Below are 21,165 nucleotides of genomic sequence, written 5' to 3'. Positions count from 1 at the left end.
TAAATGAACTCTGTTACTGTCCACCACTGCATGTAAATGTAATTCAATAACCTTTTTCTGGTTGCTGCTTTGACAAACACAACACAACTTTGAGGAGAACTAGTATTTAACATTACATATCCTTCCTGGAGTGCCTCTGTGATGTTCTCCCACACTGTGTGAAGTGATACCTTTACATTCCCCAGATTACTTCATCTGATAAAGCTGTGAAAATAACCCCTGCAAGGCATACACACTCATGCTCCTCATACAAACGTAAAGGATCCTGGTTAACAGAAGGTTTGCGTGCAGGAGTTATGTAATTTCCATAGGTGTTTCATGCGTGCAACAGTACATGGAAAAGAGGGGGGCGTGTCCCTCTTCAGAGCGATCCTGATTGGTCCGCTTGAGACACGTTAATGATTGACAGAGGATGCGGACCAATCAGCGGCCGTGCTTTGTCTTGCCCCTTGTTGGCCGCTGAGGCGACGTTGAAGGGAGCATTTGTTCAGGACGGGGGCAGCCGTGCCGTTATGTGGACAGCCTGCCGGGTGTTTCAGTGTGTCCTGCTCGGTAAACGGATTTAAACGCCATCTGAGGACTGTTGTTTTGAACCTGGTCGGTGAAGGATCCTGCCAGAGTGTGAGTTTGTGAACAGAATCACGAGGATCTGAAGTTTAATCAAGTGGAAGTCGAAGCCTGTGGATTCATGCAGACTCGGTAAGTAACGTTCCTGCTGCTCAGACACGTTTACTCGGCTAGCATGAGATTACACCACCTTTAAAATAAGTCCTTATTTAACCATTAACCTTCAGAATACACTACTTTACTGTACTTTAGTTCACTAATACTTTCTGCCTTTACATTAACTTACATTTTCCTGTCTGTAGTGCTGCATTCCTTCACTTATTATCTACTTTATTGTATTTTCTAACACAAAACATCTCACAAATACATTAAAACACACCTTAATCCTTATAAAACAAACAGGCTGCTACCTAATTAATACCAGTTGACTGTACTGAACAAGCTAGCTAAGTTAGCTAAGTGTTAACCCTGCTGCCAGGGGCGAGTCCAGAGGCTCTGTAAGGGGTGGCTCTGCCCCCTTCTTTGAGCTCTTAATGGCCACCCCAATAACTTTAATGGACTATCAGTTGTCTTTGCATTTAAAAAGTTTCACACTCACTTTTGACAGTCAAAGACAAATGTGTCACACGAGGAAGGTAAAGCAGTACGTTTACATACAGTTATCCTCATTAGGCAATTTAATTAGACTATTGTCCTTGTCCCATACAAGCTTGTCCGCCTCAGCCATGATAAATACAATTAAACCACAATTTAAAAAGCAGTAGGCAGCAATTAAGAGCTTATTATTATTATCTAACAGAGGTATTAAAACAAGCATCAAAGCAAAAAGGCATAAAATCAATAAAAACAAGTGAGTTCCTTCACTTATTATCTACTTTATTGTATTTTCTAACACAAAACATCTCACAAATACATAAAAACACACCTTAATCCCTATAAAACAAACAGGCTTCTACCTAATTAATACCAGTTGATTGTACTGAACAAGCTAACTAAGTTAGCTAAGTGTTAACCCTGCTGCCAGGGGTGAGTCCAGAGGCTCTGTTAGGGGTGGCTCTGCCCCCTTCTTTGAGATCTTAATGGCCACCCCAATAACTTTAATCAACTATCAGTTGTCTTTGCATTTAAAAAGTTGCACACTCACTTTTGAACATGAGGAAGGAAAAGCAGTACGTTTACATACAGTTATCCTCATTAGGCAATTTAATTAGACTATTGTCCTTGTCCCATACAAGCTTGTCCGCCTCAGCCATGATAAATTCAATTAAACCACAATTTAAAAAGCAGTAGGCAGCAATTAAGAGCTTATTATTATTATCTAACAGAAGTATTAAAACAAGCATCAAAGCAATAAGGCATAAAATCAATAAAAACAAGTGAGTTCCTTCACTTATTATCTACTTTATTGTATTTTCTAACACAAAACATCTCACAAATACATAAAAACACACCTTAATCCCTATAAAACAAACAGGCTGCTACCTAATTAATACCAGTTGACTGTACTGAACAAGCTAGCTAAGTTAGCTAAGTGTTAACCCTGCTGCCAGGGGTGAGTCCAGTGGCTCTGTGAGGGGTGGCTCTGCCCTCCCCTTTGAGATCTTAATGGCCACCCTCAAAAATTGTACTCAGCTATTTCCCTTGTTAGAGATCTGTCAGAGTTTTCTTTGCTTTTAAAAAGTTGCACACTCACTTTTGAACACGAGGAAGGGAAAGCAGTACGTTTACATACAGTTATCCTCATTAAGCAATTTAATTAGACTGTTGTCCTTGTCCCATACAAGCTTGTCCGCCTCAGTCATGATAAATGAAATTACAAAGCACTTTACTAACTATTAAAAAAGCAGTAGGCAGCAATTAAGAACATATAATTATCCAATAGTAGTATTAAAACAAGCATCAAAGCAATAAGGCATAAAATCAATAAAAAAAGTGAGTTTTTAAGCCTTTGTTTTTTTGTTTTTTTAGTGTTAGTAATGACGTACTGGAGGATCTGACTATTTCCCTAGTCAGAGATCTGTCACATTTACTTACGTCAGCTGAAGAAAATTACGTCACACATATTTTTAGTAAGACGAGGAAGGGAAAGAAGTATGTTAACATACACAGTTACAAGGTAATAGCCTCATAGGCAATTTAATAAGACTATTGTTCTTGTCCCATACAAGCTTGTCTGCCTCAGCCATGATTAATAAAATTACAAAGCACTTTACAAACAATTTAAAAAGCAGTAGGCAGTAATCCTTGTACTCAATTACTCCAATTACCTAATGAACGACTACTCGAGTAATCAAAATTATTATTATTTTTAACCGTAAACCAAAATAAATAAATAAACAAATATATAAAAGTCATTTGAAAACAGACCTCCAGGACAAGAATTGTAACTTTATGCCTGTAAAATGACATAAACATCCAGTATTTAAACATTAATATAAATAACCAACAACAGGAAGAGATTTCAATTTTGAATGCATATGGACACTCTCAAATAACAGCCTCCGCTCTGGTTTCGTCACAACGACGTGTGCAAACAGGGCTAGCAAAAGACGTGATGCGAGACTGCCTGTTATCAAAAAGCACATGCTCACACGTGTAACACTGTATGAGTTCAAGTTATGTTGACAGGTGCGCGAGTGACAAAATGCTACTCGAATAATGGCGTCAATGGCGAGTACCCGAGTACTCGAGTATTTGTACCCATCCCTAATAGCTATCCTCCCGGCAGGTCATTCCACAGCTTAGGTGTGAGTTAGTAATGACCTCCTGGAGGATCTGAGGTTACATGAAGGCCTGTAGGTCGACATGTTCTCTTTCAGCTACCTACTTTTAAACCTTTTTCAAGTCCATCCATCACATCAGATACCAAAACAACCAACAAACAAGCTAGCAAGAGGCTAAAACCTTTACATCTCTGTACCTATGCGAGTCGAAAGCTTGGCATGCGAACTGCAGGACGCCTAAGCCCGTTTAGGGCTGATTGAAGTGTATGCATGCGAGGGAAAATTGATCGGCAACCGCATTATCTCGTTATGTCGTCTGAGTTTGGGAAATTCGACTTAGCGCAGTTTCAATTGGACTAATGTGTTTACGGGGGTATTTAAAAAGTCCTGTTTTAGATTACAGGCGATGATTAGGCACCTAAACTTCTAATTTTGTGAAGTTATACACAGGATTTAACCATCTTTATAAAACTTGAATGTTATCAGGTGACAGAAAGGGTAAATATACCCTAATATATAGTTCCCTAATCTGTTCCTGCCTGCTGCTGCATTGACATACATTCAGTTTGACCATCTTAGACTTAATTTTAAGTTAAAGCTAAATCCCTAAGTGTGCTCCTCACATCTTGAATGGTGGTTAAAGTTATATAACACCGGCAGCGTCGTAAATTAAAGCTGTCACGCAACATTCTAATGTTAGAAACCATATGCTGGCTGAACAGTAGGCCAGAAACCATCAGAATTAATATGCATGAGGAGTGAATTATTTACTTTCATGGTGTCACGAGAAATGAATACTAATGTAATTAAGTCTATAAATGACTTAATCATAAGAGGGTATGATTATAAATAAGTTAGAAGGATGCAAATGAGCTTTTTCCAAAGCCATGAACAGAGGAACAGAGTATGAGGAGATAATGTCGTCCAAAGTTTAATAAAAGTGTCTCTGCTGTCGGATAAAGTTCATGTCTTTTTATTGCGTGTCGTAAATACTGTTATTATCTCATTACAGGTCTGGGAGCCATTCTCAAGAACACATCTGCAGGCCGTTTATTGATGGGTACACAGTGTGAGGTAACACCCCAAGAGAACTGGAAATCATTCAGATGAGACGGGGCCTGTGAAAGAATGAAGACTAGCTAGATTACGTCGCCTTCAAAGAACTGTCAAAGGTCTAGTTTTCCTGGAAGAAAACACCCCTCGGCAAATGTGCACCAGGACTGAACACATCGCCGTCACAGAAACCTGAAAAGTAAGTTTTCTGCAGCGAAGCTCGGCAAACACTTCAAGAAGAACAAATTGACACAAAGTGGTCAATATGAGTGCTGAAGGATATCAGTACAGGGCGCTGTACGACTACAAGAAGGAGAGGGAGGAGGACATTAATCTGCATGTGGGGGATATTCTGCTGGTGAGTAAAGGAGCTCTGGTGGCGCTCGGGTACACCGACGGGCTCGAGCAGAGGCCTGATGAGATTGGCTGGCTGCCAGGCTTCAATGAGAGCACTCAGGAAAAGGGGGACTTCCCGGGGACATATGTCGAGTACGTCGGGAAGAAATGGATCTCTCCCCCAACGCCTAAGCCGAGACCCCTCAGACCCTTACCTGTTGCTCCGGGCGGCTACAAGACGGAGGCGGACTCTGACTCAGAGCAAGGTGAGTTAAACTAAGACGACAAAGCTGGACCTTTTTATACTCAAAGTCCAAACTCTTAGAAGTTTGGAACATGCAAATGACAGTGGACATAAGACACACAGAAACATACTTTTGCTGCTGTTGGTAGTTGTGAGATTTTGAATGTCAACACTACCCCTAACCCCTCTCTGCTCCCGTAACTCCGCCCACAAAAGATCATTGTGCGCGGTCTATGAGGAAGTAGTGGCTTCCCAGCTAATCAGGGCGACGTAGTAGGGGCAGCCACTCGACCAATCAGGACAGAGGATTGGAGATTAGCTATGATTGGTCCGTCATAAGGGGAACGAGAGGAGTAATAACATTGCTTTATACATAGGCATTGGAAAACACAGAGATTACCGATGAGTACCGATGGTTATAACGACTGTAACGTTTTTTTAAAGTTATATTTTTTGGCCTTTTTGCCTTTATTTGATAGGGCAGTGAAGAGAGACAGGAAATGTGGGGAGTAGAGAGGGGGGGGAAGACATTCAGGAAATGGTCGACCAGCCAGGAATTGAACCGGCTTCCCCTGCAACGAGGACTATAGCCTCTGTATGTGGGGTGCTTAGACCGCTAGGCCACCAGCGCCCCAACGTTTTTCACATCATTCCTACCAGCAGCAGCTTTAAGACGACAAAGCTGCATCTTTTTTATACACAACCAACTTAAAAACAAGTTTGTAAACATGCAAATTACAATTTAACTTTATGACGTACCAAGCTCAAAATGACTGCAGGGGGCGTTTTTTGTCACATGACATAAGACACATAAATACATACTTTTGTATTGAGTGATTGGCCCAAAATTTCAGCCACATCTTCACACCTTCACCAGCAATCCATAGAAATAAGTCCGTACTTTAGTTTGCATTGCATGGCTTACATATTGGGGGTGATGTTAAAGCTAGAGTTGGTAGTCACAGAAAACTAGCATGAATATGAAAGCAGCATTTCCTCAGGACTCCGTCTAACCCCTCACCCCTCCTCCAAAACGACGCCCCCGCATGCACATGCACACATGCACAAGTGCCGCTGATTTGCGACCATGCATTTTGCACTACGTCAACTCATGTCTCACTCTGTGGTAAGAAAACACCAAAACATTAAAACATTCAAACAGAGTGAAAGTTCAAAACACAAACAGACATGAAATGTACGCTTTTCAGGAGGCGGGCAGAACGGCAGGACGGGGTTTGATTGGTTTTATAATTTGTCTCCTGATGGCAGGGATTGGTTGGTGTTTTCCCAGGTTTACTCCTTACATCGGGACATAAAGATCATTTTAACCAGTATAACAAAAATTGTAAATCTGACTACCAACCCCAGCTTTAAAGGCCTCCAAGGACATGCCGTTTCCAGACGTTGCACCAGTTGTCGGCGTGCTCCAGGCTCATTCAGATTCATTGCGTTATTTTTCCCCCGTTGCCAAATCATACAGCAGCCTTCTTCTTTATTTGGAAGGACACTCTGAACTTTCCAAAAGAGTTCTCACACTAAAAGTGAACCAAAACATGGCATGGTACACTCAGACCACTTCCTCTGGTTTGACAAAGGTTTGGCTGTTTGCTTTGCGCCATAGTCGGTCTGGGGGGGGAGCTGCTGCTGCTGTCACAACTGTAATTCTGCTCTGGATCAAACCGTTAAGAGTTCATATGTCTACAGTAAGCTGCAGAGTTCAGCTGAAATGTTTGGATTCAGCTCATTAAGGAGACAGAAAGTTGCTGATCCTGCAAAAAAACGCTCTCAACAAGTATCTGTGCCGGGTGCTGTACAGCTGCACTGACTCTGAGCCAAGCTGACTCCCACAGGACAATGGCGCTGGCCCGTCGCCAGGCCATAGTACACCAGAGCATCCTGTGCCAGCCATATGCTACAAGTGGATATCATCTGTGTTCCCCTTCACAAAGCCACATCTTAAGGGAATATTATTCACTTATCAGTGTGGAGCAGGATGATTAGATCGCTATGTTCTGGTGATTAAGGCGTCTTGCTTAGTCCCTGGAACCCCGGGGGAAACGGCTTAGCTGGCTCTTCTGTTCACAATGAGGCTTTGACATGCCTCAGGCAACAGAGAAACACTGCAAACCAATCATTTCTCATCTTGACATATTAGTTTACACAACTTTATAACAAACTGCAGCTAAATCAAACTACTTTGGCACTTTTGGAGGCACGTTTGGACTCAAATGGAGCCGCATTTTTGTGCACATTTAGTCGGCTTAACCCGATACGAGACCTGTCAGAGGCACAAAGGAGGAAATGTATCTTGTGAAAAATGGCAAAGAAGCCAGAGGTTGAAATGTGACTTCAAGTTTCAGTTAGATGACTATTTAAAAAAGGGGTACAAGCACAAAGAGAGCGTACTGTAGTTAGAGTTTTTTATAGCGGGTGATTTAAAGTAGCACTTTTTGAGTAGCAGACACTGACGTGTGCCATTTTGTTCAAGTTCTGTGAATTTCAAGATGGTTGCGTGTAAAAACTGCCCTCAGAAATCTGAATCAGTGTTACCGCTCAGGCCACAACCCTGCAATTAAAAACGTGCATCTTTTTAAAGACGCTGCGGCTTCGCATGAATGTGCGCTTAAAGCGTTTCTGCTCACCTAAAGAGCAGCTGTAGTTGCCAGGTTTCTAGTTTCTGCCTTTTGTGGTGCGATTGTGAAATTCTTTGCTGTGGTTTTTTTTTTTTTTTTTTTGCAGGGTGAGCGAGGGAGCTGTATGAAGGGGGCATGTGTTGAATGGCTGTGTTGTGGTTGAGTGGCAATGCTGAGCCTGGAGCGAGTGTGAATGTAGCACCGGGGAGAAGAAAAGTCTCTGTGTGCTGGGCTGTGAGAGACGCGCGGAGAGGCAGGGGGGGTAGGAAAGGGGCCCCTGAGGTTGCGGGTAAGGGAGAGAGAGAGAGAGACCCTCTGATTGCTGAAGGGGTCGGTGCGAGGGATAGTGTGCGAAAGGATCAGGACTGGAGCAGAGCCGGGGGCTTGGTATAGGGTGCTTGGGGGGGGGACATGCATGCTCAAGGGGGCTTTGAAGAGGGGGCTCTGCGATGGAGGCTGGGCTCTTGTTGCTCCCAGAGTGTTTGTGATTTATTACCCGCCACCAAGGGATCTCGCTCCCCTTCCTCCTACTCCTCCTCAGCTTTTTTTTCTCCCTTCTCTTCATCCGACCCCCCCCTCCTCCTCCTCCTCCTCCTCCTCCTCCCTCTGCCCCTTTTTTAATGTTTTGATAGTTCCTACAGTCAGCTCTCGTAGGGGGAATGGAGGTTTTGGGAAGGGGCCTCTCCTCCCTGAGCCACAGGGGTTTACATGAGTGCAGCAGATGTGGAGAGGGTAAGAGAGAAAGAGAGGAGGGCTAGGCTGGGAAACTGTTCCGCCTCATTCCAGCTCTCAGCCCTTTTTTTTTTTCTTTTTTTCTTTAAACATTAAAGTGTTGCTCCTTTCCTGGGCCTCTCGGTTGAGAGTATATGCATGTGTCGGGGGCCTCCGTGGAGAAAGGAACTCGCAGAATGAAGCCGCTCGAAATCCAGCTTGCTGCTTTATTTACTTACTTCAAAAATGTGGAAGTGACTTCAGAACTTTTCCTTAAAGTCACACCAACAAAAAAGCACCAAGCACTACTTTCCACATGGATGTAACTTCCAAAACTTCAAGACGAACACAGTAATCCTCCAGAAACTTTAAGAAGAGGCTTGAGATGTAAGGAAATATCAAAACACTTGAGTGTTTTGAAATCATATTTAGTGGTTTTGTGTCATTAGAGATGCAAAAATCAAGTTGCTTACTCTTCTGCATTCAACCTCAACATCTCCCTCCTTCCCAAACTCAGCTTCAGTCCCCTGCAGATCCTCAGATAAAGAATAATCACCCAAATCATAAACCGTTCCTAAAAAAGCAAACCATTTGCAACAGTTGTGAAGTTCAGTGACCGTGTCTAATACTTAGGTGGTGGCTGTACACGCCGAAACGTTCGTGTGTGTATATAATTGCTCTTTATCTTCCAACAGTCGGGCTGAGGGACGCATTCCTCGTAGTGTTTATGATAAAAACGGGTTGTTACTCTACGTGCTCTCACAGGGATCCGCCTGCATGCTTGGGCCTGCTTGAAGGAAATATTTGATGCCATCGGGCATCTCCTCTTTCTCTGTCGACGGCGTATTATGTTTCCAGTTGACACAAAGGCTGAATATCCCTTTTTTTAAAGTGCATTTAATGGACCGATCATACATTTAAGCAACATCTGGGTTGAAGATGTTCTCTCTGTACGTGTGACAGAAACATTTTGACTACTGGAAGGAAGAGAGCTGGCTGTACAAAGGAGAGTGTACTCTGCATAGCTGGAGATTGAGATAATGTAGCTCTCCCTCTCCGGGCCTCTTTAACACTCAGCCTGACATCTGCTATATTGAACACCCTGACAGTCGATTCCTCATCGCAAAGAATCCACTCTTGTCTTTTTTAAAAGAGGACGCGTAGTAACTTTCGGTGTCACATTGGAATGCATATTTTTTTTGTGCTCCAGAAAAGAACTCAAGCCACATATCACGACATCCATCACAGTCAGTGGCAGCAGCACAGAGCGATGCCAGCAGAAGTTTATACAATAAGTAATAGTGTCCTCTGTGTTTGATCGTGTTCCTGTGTGGGCCTAAAGGCATCTGAGGACAGGAATGTGTTGGCGCTTCTTTGCTGTAGGGCCGCGAGCACAGACTGCATGGGTAGACTGATTTGTAGCTTTGTGATGAATCAGTATTGTGCTAAGTGCTGATTGCAGTAGCTTGGTGCACAATGCGACTGGACAATAAATGGTAGCAGGCTGAATGGGACCCCAGTGATTGCTGTTTCACACCGGCGGCGTTAGCACAGTGCACGTGTTGCTGGTGTGAGGTTAATCTTAGTATTTAGATTTGTTTGACTTTTAAAATAAATGGATGATTTATATTCGAAGGTGTCAAACTCGTACACCAATATTTGATTATTTAAGCCCCCTATTATTAGCTAATATGTACGTTTGGTCAACTAAAATGATTAAACATCAACAAAGTATTGATATTTGTATTATTATGAGCCCTAAATGCTGCTCATATGTTGTCAAAGCTGTAGCGCATACATCAGCCACTAGCTGGGGCTGTTGCTCTTATTAATAGCTCCTGCCATAACCCTATAAAGCTCTACTACCTGTATGTAAACAAGCACAGATGACAGACGGCCTCTCATTACGCCCACAGTTTATCAGTATTTTGATCGAGTAAATGGAGATAAAGTTGTGTGTAGGCTGTGTCTGGTTATCTTGACTCATCCTGCAATGCATAACAATCATGCATGCGGACGTTAACCTGCAAGGGGGACTGAATGCTGGTGGAGCTAGCTCTATTAGTGTTAGCCGATCTCTGCAAACCAATTCGACGTTCATTGGCAGACTGTGTGATCCTGCGTTTAGCCCAAGCGACAACCTCTGATCTCAAAATATGAAGCCCATGTTGAAGTGTTATTAACTGCAGTTCATGGGGCATCCACTAGAGGCTGGCTGCAGAAACACAGGAAACCACATACACACCCATTCAAAAAAGACGATCTTTACAGCAGAAATAAACATGTTTACAGCCTGGTTTGAAAAACAGTTCAGGTCTGAGGTTTTTTTTTTCTAACGCAACAGTTCAGAAGATATTAAGATTCTGAGTTTTGCCCAAATAAGGGCATGGCTGACTTCACACTGTAGCTGTTGGCAAGGAGGCTCAAAGCCCGCCTCTTTACCTCACACTAGCTCGGACAAAGTTAGGTTGAGTTCGGCATTCCCACTATGGCTTCCGCCGACGATTGGCTTCAGGAACAGATGGGTGACATCACGAATACTACGTCCATTATTCATACAGTCTATGTTTTAGCCGCGTTGACTACATCAGGCTCAGTTTTGGCTTCAGAGTGTTTTCTTACTTAGAGATTTTAAGATACTGCGGTTGTTTTAACTTAAAAAATGACTCCACCAAGAAAGATGTGGTGTGATAAACCCTAATATATTTTTAGTCTACTGTAAACTCACAACAGATCGACATGCTTCCTGTGTAAAGTGGTGAAAAAAAATAAATAGTGACATATCCTCAACTTCTGTAATTACGTCTGCTTTTAAAAATATCTCACCACTCAGAGATGCGATGGAGAGAAAAAAGAAAAGCGATGTAATTTCAGGGCTCAATAAAATCAACACTGTAATTAAATTGTATTTATTTTTTTCCTCTCCAAGCTGCATTATTTTATGAATCCTGTCAGACTTGTGTGCATGAAAGCGTGCATAACTGTTTCATTACTTGATTGTGTGCAGAGACCCAAGTCTGAATTGGCAAATCTTCTTTAGTGGAGTCAGAGCATGTCTGCTAGCAGGATTAAGACAGACGGAGAGAGAGAGAGAGAATAAGGCTGAGGGAGACAGACTGAGAGACTTGAAGACGAGGTAAGACACAAGTCAGATTAGTGAGACACAAAGTCAAGTAGAACACAAAAGGTATTTCAAATATGTACATATTTGAGAAAGAGGGAGGGGAGGTGGACGAGCTAGGTGTGTGTGTCAGCCTCGTGCTGTGGAGGTGTGGCGTTACATAACTCCCCGGACAACATCAGATCATAGGCTGAGTTTAAAAAAAAAAAAAAGCCTCCCGTTATTTTCATCTGGGATTTATTTCCACAGTATGGGTCATGCTGTCGGTCAGTTCAATTAAAAATAGAAGTCACTGAGGAGCTCTGTTGAAGCGCTCAGCGTGCATTTTACTGCTACATTAAGGAAAAAAGCAAAGAGACGCGAGAGCACACCCTCTCAGTGCAGAGCTCACACTGCAGTTACACATTAACTAGCACTAAAACAGGACACCAGGCTTCTTTATGTAACTGCATGTGCAAGATCCACATGATAAGTCCTTTAAACTTACTCAGAAATAACTCATTACTTATTCTAGGAGCCTGAAATTGCTGTGAATTAGAATTTGAGTTTCCACAGTGTGTTTATGTTTACTTCTGCCCCTTTTTCATGAACAGATGGGGAAACTGGACTCAAATGAACCCCAGTTTGATGAATAAACAAAGTTGTTGATGTAGGATCGTTCATGTCTTTGAATATGCAATTAAAAAACGCACAAACTTGACAAAAAAAGACCTCACATCGTCTTGTTTTGCCACAACCTGCAGGCCGTGTAAGTGTAAAATGCTGCTGCAACATTTCAAGCATCACCACATTTCATCCAGCCACAGGTCCCTGCAAGTCTTAAGACGATTACCAGTCATTGTCTTGTGTGAGAGTGCTTCTTCTTCCTCACATGCAACATAAAAAAAAAATATAATAATCCAGCGCTGTCCAAAGTAGTCGTTACCATGTGTGTTTGGCAGAATGTGGCCGGGGCTGAAAGATTGATTCACAGTTAATTGCACATCAGGAAACTGTGGCTGTGAGTAGGTGTGGTGATTCATTGACCGACTGCTCCTCACAGGGTTAATCATCAGGCTGTAGCAACAGTCTCCTCATTGGCTCCTGCTCGGCATCCGCAGTGCAGCGTCTAACCTGCAGGGGGAGACATTGCCTGACTCTTTTTATGACTTCTGCATCAGAGCTGTGTCACACTCTGACATGTAGAAGAGGCATGTGGAAGCTTTTTCACCTGAAGACAAGTTTCAGTTTGTTAAAGTCTTACTTTGCTTCATGCTTTCTTTCCTCTTTCTATCACGTGTTCTGCATTTGGTGTTATCATGCACTCACTCCCTATAATGTGCTGTTGCTTGCTCAGGGTGTGCTGTGAGGTACTTTCCATGGGTTATTAATTTTTACTGCTGTGCCTCCTCCGCTGGGCCTTTTCTCAGACGAGAAGAAATGGTAAACTGAAAATGCTGGTTACTTGAGTCGGCCTGCTAAATTTATCCAAAGTGTGTGCTATCTTTAGTGTGTCCATGGTGCCCCAGCCCTGTCCTACCCACAGTCTGCAGTTTGTTCGCTTCAGACATACCGTTTCAGGGGGGAGATTGTCCCCCCCAACACACACACACACACACACATACATACACACCACAGCAGCACCAGCGGCAGCTGCATTGACTGCTTCCTCGAACTGCGGTTGTCTAACTGACTGAGGCCTTTTGGGATATGATGAGAAGGTCTGCATAACATGCAGGGCTTGCAGAGACTCGTCCAAAGGGGCCCCCTTGTCTCCCCACTCTCCTTTCCATGTTGCCACAGAAACAGACTTTCGTTGAAATGTCTCGTGATGTGTGCAGCCCCCTGAGCTGCTGTAAACACAGACAGACAATGGTATTACATTGTGTTATTACTGCGCCCATACAAAGAGGATTATTCAGGACATCTCTGGCATTCGTTTATATTGACTGCCACTATCATTTTGCAACTAATGCAGGTATTTCTGGAGGTCAGCAGCCCGACAAAGTGAGTCTGTTTTGACTGCAACTGATGGGGATGATGGATCAACCCACCTGTTGTTTGTAGATTCACTTATGATCTATACACTTCTGGTAAATATTAGGGATGGGTTATGATTTTCGAGTATTCGTTCACTTTGTAAAAATCGAGTTACTTCGATTATTTTCTCATTTTAAAAGTACAATTTTTTGGGGGCGCTGGTGGTCTAGCGCTCTAGGCGTTCCATATATCGAGGCTATAGTCCTCGTTGCAGAGGTCGTCGGCTCAACTCCTGACCGGTCGATCATTTCCTGCATGTCTTCCCCCACTCTCTACTCCCCACATTTCCTGTCTCTCTTCAGCTGTCCTGTCAATAAAGGCAAAGAAAGCCCAAAAGATAAAAATATTTTTTTAAAAGTACAATTTTTCATCGTTTTTACCGGTGCCTGGTTGTAATACGGTATTCCCGCCAGACGGTGGCTATAGAGCATCTTAAAGCTGCCACATTAGCAAACAGAAGAAGAATGATAACTACATTAAATAGCAAAAGAAGAAGAAAACATTAGCGACAGTCGCAGCGATTTTCTCTGTTTCTGCATCTCACACCACTACCCATGTTTCCAGAGACTGAGCATGGCTGTAAAATGTAATAATAATAATAATACATTTTATTTATAACGCACTTTTCACTTACAGAAATCTCAAAATGCGACAGACACACAGTAAAAACAAAGTGGAACATTTCTTAAAAGAAGTACTTAAAATAAGTTAAAAGCCTCTTTAAAGAGGAAAGTCTTTAAATGTTTCTTAAAAGCATCCACGGTCTGTGGGGTCCTGAGGTGGCTGGGCAGGGAGTTCCACAGACGTGGTGCAGCAGCACAAAAGGCCCGATCTCCCATGGTCCTCAGCTTGGTTCTGGGAGGGGGGGTGGAGGTTCTGATGTGCAGAGCGTGAGTTCAGTGTTGGGGTTTGCTGGGAGAGGAGCTCTTTGAGGTATAGTGGGGCGTTTCCATAGATGCATTGATGGGTGATGAGTGCGACTTTGTAGTTAATTCTTGCAGTGACGGGAAGCCAGTGAAGTGTGCGGAGTACTGGGGATGCCACGCCGTGTCACAGAAACACCAACATGAAGATCGAGATGGACGCTGTCGGGGCCAGCTACTAGCAGCCCCTCATCCCGGTGCTAGTTAACATGCATTATTCGAATAGTATTTTTGGCTTGAAATGCCCATCTCTTGTAAATATGCAGGATAATTGTGTACAAGTTTCTCAAAGTGGAAGGAGATGTCTTTTGTAACACTTTAAACGCAGAGATAAGAAGGAAGTGATTGTTTAAAAGGCTAAAAGAAGACATTCAACAACCTGTCGGGTAGTTTGCAAACGAGCCCTGAACGATGCTCTAAAATAAACCGGCCGTGAGAGCTCGGCGGTGTTTACCAACATGGTTCGGATTGATAATGACGTGCAAAGGCGTCTGATTTATGTCTGTTTTTATACGTGTTTCCATGGATATAAGCGGCGGCGGTGGCGGGCAGCCTTGTGCAGGCACGTCAATCGTTTGATCGCATGCCAAGGCATCTCAGAAATCATCGCCGATAGCTCCAAACATTACTGCCATAGTTCGTCTGCCACTCGATACAATTCCATTGGTGCTGAAACTCTCACGTCGTTGACAGTACCGAGAAGCAACTCTATCCACGGCCTGTCTGGTGTCACTCACAGGCCAAGCAGGGAGAAAATAAACACAGAGCTGTAGAGTAGTTTACATGTCCTCTTGTTTTAGCAGTTATCACCAAGCTACTGTAGGAAGAGGGTGGAGGCTCAGAGACGGATCTATTGTTGCTCTCTCGTCCTTAATGAGTAACTTTCACCACCTTGTTGAAAGAGTTTTTAAAAGTTAGTCAGAAATTTAACTTAGCCAAGACCTCCCAAAGCTTCAGCTATTGGCTGGTTTTCATTGATCTTAGTGCGTGTGTGGGTTGGAGGTTAAATTTAGCTCCAGGTTGTGAATTGAGTTTCTCAGAAAAAGCTTGGCCGTTGAATGGCAGCCGTGTTAGATATCTTGTCTGGGAGCTCGTCCACACTCTCAAGGTGTGCGATGGCAGCCCTGCGTGTCTCCATCTCTATTTAGGGAAACTCTAGTGTTCCATCTCAGAGTTCATTGCTTCTGAGAAAACCCCCTCCGCCCACCCTACCTCCTCCCTTCTCCAGCTCTGCACTCCCAATAATGTCTTCCAGATGACCAGTTGTCCTACATGCAGTTTTGTGTGTTCTGTGGTTTGGAGGACTTTGGTGAGCCAGATCCCTTCACACGCAACATGCCAGCCTGTGTGCTCCGCCGGGCCAAAGAGGATGTGGATTTGGATGAAGTGGTTCATTATTTGCCTGATTGAACACTCTTTGGGTGGAAGAGGGGTAACGGCTAGCACGCATGTATGAGCAGGACGGGTCGATGCCCGCTTCCTTGCCCAATTTAAAAAAAAAGTTGTAATAATTTTAAAGGCAGTAAGGAAGAAAAATACGCTACGAGAAAGACTTCCATTCATAGTTTTGAAACTGCAGACTTGTAGAGGAACAGGCGAGCCTTTTAGAAAAGTGCCTTTTCAAAATACGCCTTCCCAAATCCAAATAAAATCCCAGCCAACCCCTTCATCCTTTCATGTCCACACCTGGAAGTCAGAGTTCTAAAGGGGGAAAATCAGACCTGGCTTACCTCATATCACAGGGTGTTTGCTTAGCTCCCTGGTCAACCAAAGCCCCGGCGTTAGTGTTGTAAATACTCACCTTTTACTTTTTGAAGGCCGGCCTTTGGTCTCGTGCCGGCTTCCTTTTGAAGGTCTGAGCAGTTTGTAAGTCATGCGGCCAATCAACCTCTGCTGCTTGGGATGAATCACAGCCCTCAGCACCGAATGTCACATGGACATTAATCACACTGGCCGTTTCAACTCAGTATGGGACTCTTCTACTTTCTGTTTTCAGCTGATAGGACGCTGAACTAAATCTGAACTATTCACCAAAAACTCAGAATCATCGTCGACACTCATGAGAACGAAATGGAACGACAAAAATCCCCTTAAATCCAGCGTTTTGTGGAAAGAGCCAGAGGGATGAGACAATAGTTTCTCTTAGTCATGGTTATATTGCTTTTTAGTCTAAAATAACATCCAGAGAGACAAAGCAGCTCTGTGCGAACACACTGGGGAAGATATTTTTTATTTTACATGTGAAGGAAAAGTGCTGTGAGGCATCGAGGCAGGAAAATGTTTTTATTGTGGTTGTAAAAAAAAGTATACCATAAAGCCTAGAGATATTTTTAAACATTATTCTCAGTCTCCCATGACAGGAAAGTCCTAAAATTAGACCCTGGTTAGCCACTATAAGCTGTCAAAAGTAGCCTCATACAGGTGCAATGATACTGAGGTGACTTTGACAATAGATACCAATCTTAAAGGTGTTTTTATTTAACATCACATAGCTAAGAATGACTCTTTTTATCAAGCGTCAATAGTTTATTGTACCAATCTTAACACTTCTTTCTTTAAGATCACGTACAGTGTTTCCCCTAGGTTTACAGCCTTGGGGGGGGGGGGGGGGCTTTGCCACAACTATCTGTCTATCTATCTATCTATCTATCTATCTATCTATCTATCTATCTATCTATCTATCTATCTATCTATCTATCTATCTATCTATCTATCTATCTATCTATCTATCTATCTATCTATCTATCTATCTACCAAGTACTAACATCGTCAACATTTCACCCTTTTAACACTTTTGCTTTTGTAATATCTTATGTTCAATAATCTAGCCTGCAAAAAAGTCAAAAGAAAACATTCTTCATGTGACCACTATATCTGATTCTCTTGATTCAAATAAAAATGCCATGAACGCAAAATATAGGTCTGCATTGCACTATTACGACGGTCCCTGAATGCACCTGCAGTAACAGGCGCTCTGGACCTCTGGACAGACAGTCAGCTCACGGCACTCTTTGATGCCAAGGAGTTGATCAAACTTACTAAATGTGTCTGATGTATCACCAAACTGGATTAAATCAAGCTCTAGATGCAGAGCTTTTTACGGTGAGAGCGGCAAAGACGTCAAATATTAAACAGACGTCCCCCGGTTGTGTTTTTGTCACTAACGCACACCGGGGGGTAAAAATCCTCAATGAAGAGGAGACTGGTTCACACAGCACACCTGCTGCAGGTAGAGACCAAGCTAACACTGCGCCCCCCCAATAATAACTCAGCCAGTCACAGGAACGCATAGCTTTAATTTCTAAAGACGCACAGCGGGGAAAATATGAACTCTTAATGTCCGACGGTCCTTCTTAAGTTTTCATCTGAGTTTGTATTATCAGTGATGCACTTAAGCTCGTCATAGTCTCGTTTTCGTCTTGAAAAACCGAGTTGTTGATGAACATTTATCGTATCGTTGTGCTGTGATGTGTGTATGTGAGCGCACGTGTTTGTGTGTCTGTGTGCGCATGGAGCGGAACGCTGCCATGCAATACAGAGAGCAGATGAGCATAATTACATCCTGTCATGTAAATAAGATCAATAACATAAGGATATTTAGTCTGTTTAATAAAAGAACAAGTTTAAGACCTGATCTATAAGAGAAGTAACCCTGAATACTTCTGCTGTGATCTGGCGATATGTAGAAAATAAAATTTACTGAACTTCCAAGGGGGGCGGGGGCGGCTGTTGGGGGAGCGCCCCGCCCCCCCTGTATAATGGTAGGGGAAACACTGACGTAGCTAAGAATGTAACGCTTTTTATCCAGTAGTCTCCAACTCAATACGTAGTTTATAATAAGTCAAAAATGTTTAATCCTTTTCAACAGCACATGCTTTTCAACAATGCAATATGTCCATGTTGGATAGCATCGAAAGACACCAAAGTTTGTGGGGGGGAAAGAAAGACCTAAAGTAAAATTTTCTCCTAAAAGCTTCCACGAGCAAATGGGGGAGTCAATCAACTTAGAGAAAAAGTATCAGAATCAGAAATCCTTTATTTATCCCAGGGAGGGAAAGTCGGTCATTACAGAGCTCTTATAAACAATATGAAAGTCAAAAGATGAATAGAAGGGGTGCTGGTGGCCTGGCGTTCTGGGCGCCCCACATATAGAGGCTATAGTCCTCATTGCAGGGGTTGCCGGTTCGATTCCCGGCTGGTCGACCATTTCCTGCATGTCTTCCCCCGCTCTCTACTCCCCACATTTCCTGTCTCTCTCCACTATCCTGTCAAATAGAGGCAAAAAGGCCAAAAAATATAACTTAAAAAAAAAAAAAAAAAGATGAATAGAAGAAGGAATCAAATAAGATACAAATAAATTAAAATAAAATAAAATAATGATCAAATAAAATGCACGGTGGTGCAGTGGGTAGCACTGGTGCCTCACAGCTAGAAGGTTCCTGGTTCGAATCCCCGGCCAGGCGGGTGCCTTTCTGTGTGGACTTTGTCCAAAAACATGCTCATCAGGTTAATTGGTCACTCTAAATTGCCCGTAGGTGTGAGTGTGTGTGTGAATGGTTGTCTGTCTCTCTGTGTTAGCCCTGTGATAGGTTGGCGACCTGTCCAGGGTGTACCTTGCCTTCTGCCCGAAGCCAGCTGGGATAGGCTCCAGCCCCCCGTGACCCCTAACGGGATAAGCGGTCAAGATAATGGATGGATAAAATAAAATAGAATAAAATAAAATAATACTTAAGTATACAAAAGCTCAGAATAGTTAGAATTATCTATGTACAAATGTTCTGGGAATGAAGGAGATATTTACAAAGGTGTTAAAATATAAAAATAGAGAGGTAGGGACCCGATAATGAAAACAAAGCGACCAAATAAACAATCAAGAAGTTATTTTCTGATGAACTCATAACATTCACACCTTTTCACAAATGTGCAAGAACGTGACAGATTTTGCTCGTTTGCAGCTGAAGTCGCGCTTCTTCCTGCCTGCTGTGTGTCTCTGCTCTGCCCTCTGTCACAGCGACTACGCTGCTAACTTACACAGATCCAGAAATAATGATGTCACGTTGACCGAAGTTGGAACCAAATATAATATGGATATCAAATATCCAGTTTGGGTGCCAAGATGTTCTATTGATGTTGTTTGATTTTTACAAGTAACATATCCAAGTTTAAAATTCTGGTATTGTGATAACTCTAGTTTGTGATACTCTCAGCGCTCTAGCAGAACATCACAGCTGAGTGAACTGGCTGGCAGTTTATAATGATGTTAAATATTCTTCTGAATTAAAACTCCAATATCACTTTATTCCAACACCTCACATTAGTCAGTCTCTATTTGACTTACAAGTCATACACTAACTACACTTCACACTAAAGTCTGTCATGAATACTCAATCTAAGCTGATATTACTCTCCTTTTGAATGCATGACTCCCCCTGAAAGGTCATGCATCTGAAGAGGAGCCTCTGCTCTGACTGCTTACTGTGGTTACAGAAACATTTTGTCACTCCCTTTGGTTTCACAGGCCGCCCGTGCATTCTCGCTATTCCTATTGTGCACTATAATGTTTCAGTGTACTGTAACAGAGTAGGTTGGTGACATATTCTTCACGGTGGTTGACAATCTGTCACTCTCTCTCTCTCTCCTCCAGGCTCCTGTCTGCTGGACCTGACGGAGCAGTTCTCCCTGCCAGAGACCGCTCCCCCCCTGCTCGCCCGCCTGTTGGAGTCTGTGGAAAAGAAAGGTGGGGACTGTGACTTTCACCTGTTGCACAGAATCACGTGTACAGAGAGTTTAATCAGTCAGTTGCTTTAACGGTTTGTGTGTTTGGTCATTTGCAGGTCTTGATAACCCGACTTTGTACCGAACATTCACTGCTGGTGGTGGACTTGAAGTCAGACAGTATTTTGAATGTGGTAAGCTGCTCTTTTTATCACCCCCTCTTCTACCTTTAGAAACCTACCAGTTTCCAATAACTGAGTGTGAGACACTGCAGAACACAGGAAGTCTAAAAAAAAAAAAGGGCCTTACGTCAGTCATGAAGACAGACCTCGTGAAATGTGTGACAGGGCTGAAAAAGATCTGTGTTTATTGAAGCCCGTGCTGCAGGAATATTTGTCTTCACCCATGCATGATGGAAGTTTTTGCAGCCTGTAATTAAAGATTGCAATGTGCACATAGAACTGTTTGCATTTGAGCATGTGTCTCAATGTTTTCCTTCCCTGCAGATCCTGCTTCAGCAGACTTGGATCAGTTTGAACTTCCCGTCCTGTGTGATGGTCTGCGTAGGTACCTGCAGGATCTCCCCCAGCCCATCATCTCCACTACAATACACGCTCAGATGATCCACACCGTCAAAGGTGAGCGCTGCTGCAGCTCTCACACACACTCATTGATCTTTTAACTAGGACAGTTGACCTAAAACCCAAGTGCTGACGTAATGAGCCCCTGCTTTTGCACACTTCGTACTTTGCACACAAAACCACAAGACCTCATCAGCAGCAGCCTTTGGCCCGTTAAAGCAGGCGTGTAAAATTATACAGTCCTTTTTTTTTTTTAAAGGTGTACTATAAGAGGGTTTTTCCATTCACGAAGACTTAAGGTCTCTTACTTTCTCTGTTGCATGCAAAGACTAAATTCTCACACCACATTATATTCTGCAGAGCTGCATACTCGTGCTGTCACATGGCCAGAAACAGGATATCTGTGGTTAATAGGAACTAAAACAAGCCTGAAAGTTTATCTCCAGCATCTCGAGGCAGCCAATCACCTGCCAGTGTACCTTATGCTCATTGTCAACCACACACACTCTGTGGTTTCTAAACCTAACTGCACATGACGC

At 43.0% G+C, this 21,165-nt stretch overlaps 1 protein-coding gene across 1 annotated transcript in view; it reads left to right on the top strand.

The window, feature by feature from the left end:
• Positions 1 to 456: 456 nt before the first annotated feature.
• Positions 457 to 21,165, top strand: part of pik3r1 (phosphoinositide-3-kinase, regulatory subunit 1 (alpha)) — a 32,981-nt gene continuing 12,272 nt past the window's right edge. Inside the window, exons 1-5 of the mRNA XM_034709323.1 lie at positions 457 to 699; positions 4,303 to 4,945; positions 19,975 to 20,067; positions 20,165 to 20,239; positions 20,552 to 20,683. Of these exons, the coding sequence (XP_034565214.1) occupies positions 4,609 to 4,945; positions 19,975 to 20,067; positions 20,165 to 20,239; positions 20,552 to 20,683 (637 nt within the window). The 5' untranslated portion in view covers positions 457 to 699; positions 4,303 to 4,608. The remainder of the gene's footprint in view (positions 700 to 4,302; positions 4,946 to 19,974; positions 20,068 to 20,164; positions 20,240 to 20,551; positions 20,684 to 21,165) is intronic.

The sequence above is a fragment of the Notolabrus celidotus genome, chromosome 19, assembly GCF_009762535.1.
Source record: "Notolabrus celidotus isolate fNotCel1 chromosome 19, fNotCel1.pri, whole genome shotgun sequence".
Lineage (NCBI taxonomy): Eukaryota > Metazoa > Chordata > Actinopteri > Labriformes > Labridae > Notolabrus > Notolabrus celidotus.
This window is presented reverse-complemented; position numbering and strand designations above follow the sequence as displayed.